Genomic DNA, 1889 nt, shown 5'->3' on the forward strand with positions numbered 1-1889 from the left:
TATCACACTAATGGACAGAGAGGAGGAGTGCTTTAAAACTGTTTCGCGATCAGGTGAAGCTTTTAGTGAACAGGCCCTCTGAAGCCATTATGCTTTAGTCATGTTCTAGCTGCAGATGCATTTCTTCTTCTTCAGAAAAGTGGATTTAAAATGCGAAATAACCAGATATTTATTAGTAGATGCCGCCACACATGCAGTGAAGTCACTTTTTGAAACGTTTATTGCTGTGCATGCACACGGTTTCACAAGAAATACAGCAGGCCTGCTATATTCCACACGAAAATACGGAAAATACGGCTACCTGGTTCACTAAAGCTTCTTTAATGATATCATATGTTCAATATGTTCAATATCTTAAAGAAGCCTTTATGATGAGATCTTCTGTAAACTTCCTGCACTATTAAGGCAAGTGGTTTTGAATGGTTCTTTAAATAGCAGCAGCAACAACAGCAAAACCATAAATGGATTGTTCTGATGGGTTTAGACAGTGGGAAAAAAATATTCAACAAACTGTATTTAGTAGAGAAGTAAATTTAGAATGAAAGGGGGACATCCCCCCCCCCCTCTCCTAAAGAAAAATATACATACAAAATATATACAGTATTAAACACACTTGCAACAAGGATACGTTTTGTGCCATAAATTATTGGCTGTCTAAAGCATGAAAAGCCTTTAGTAAAAAGCAAACAAAAATGTGTTATTTTACTAACAATCATATTAAGTTATGAAAACGTTATTTCTGAAAGTTCTCTGAATGTTCAATAGGCCTATGTAAAAAAAAAAAATTTTAGAATATTTTTTATAAAAAAAAGTTTTCTTGATTATGAGAACTTCCATGTTATAATTTTGCAAATAATGGAACGTTTTTTTTCTGAAACATTTGAATTGCTAATTTTTCTAACATTTTTAGCCTACTTGTTTCAGAATATTCAAAAGTAATGTTCCATTGTTTGAGATTGACAATGTTGAACGATGAGAACATTATTAAAGACGAACGTTCTATTACCGTTACTGAACGAACATTTGTTCAGAACGTTAGGCTAAAGTTCTAAAGACGTTCCATGTTGGCTGGGAATTAAATCACCTCTGCTAATGTTTATGCATTTAGAAGTCTTTTATTAATGCAGTTCATAATATTGAATATATTTAAAATATGATTCTAAGGACATTGTGTTTATTTTGAGAGACATCATGAGAAACTGCATCTGTGTGTGTGAAATCTGGGTCCTGAGTTCTGAAGAAGAAAAAAAAACACCTGAGAAAAACAATGAAATATTTCTCATTTACAGGCTAATCGGTTTTGTAATGGGTTCTGATATTGTACTTCATGGAAAATAAAAAGGGGTTCGGCTGTTCTTACAATAAAGAACACAAATCCAGTGGTAGTGTATTTTGAAAAATCCATCTTCACTAGTGTTACAGTCAATGCAGATGATGCATATGCTCGAGAGAGAGAGAGAGAGAGAGAGAGAGAGAGAGAGAGAGAGAGAGAGAGAGAGAGAGAGAGAGAGAGAGAGAGAGAGAGACTGAAGACTCGGTGAATCAGCGTTTGGATCACGCACGCGTCGCGCTCGCCGCTCACGGAGACAGAAGCGTTGAGATGTGTTTGTAATATCCGGGTTGGACCGGAGAGAGAGAGAGGGTGTGTGTGTGTGTGTGTGTCAGATTCCCGTCAGAAACACGCTGGAGAGAGACGCGCTGCTCGGGAATATGGCACCGGGACGATGGGAACGAGTTCCCGCTCCTCCGTCATGATCTAGATCGGGATTGTTCCCGCAGCGCGATGGAAAAGACGCCGGCGGCTCGGACGGGTTCGGCCTCGCTCGGGTTCGGCAGGACAGAGGGAGTGCTGAGCAAATACACCAACCTCATCCAGGGCTGGCAGAACA

At 38.9% G+C, this 1889-nt stretch overlaps 1 protein-coding gene across 1 annotated transcript in view; it reads left to right on the forward strand.

The window, feature by feature from the left end:
• Positions 1 to 1528: 1528 nt before the first annotated feature.
• Positions 1529 to 1889, forward strand: part of osbpl10a (oxysterol binding protein-like 10a) — a 34833-nt gene continuing 34472 nt past the window's right edge. The window contains 1 exon segment of the mRNA XM_079591830.1: positions 1529 to 1889. This exon segment is cut by the window's right edge and continues 1 nt beyond it. Coding sequence (XP_079447956.1) covers positions 1784 to 1889 — 106 coding nt within the window. The 5' untranslated portion in view covers positions 1529 to 1783.

The sequence above is a fragment of the Phoxinus phoxinus genome, assembly GCF_949152265.1.
Source record: "Phoxinus phoxinus genome assembly, chromosome: 19".
NCBI classification, from domain to species: domain Eukaryota; kingdom Metazoa; phylum Chordata; class Actinopteri; order Cypriniformes; family Leuciscidae; genus Phoxinus; species Phoxinus phoxinus.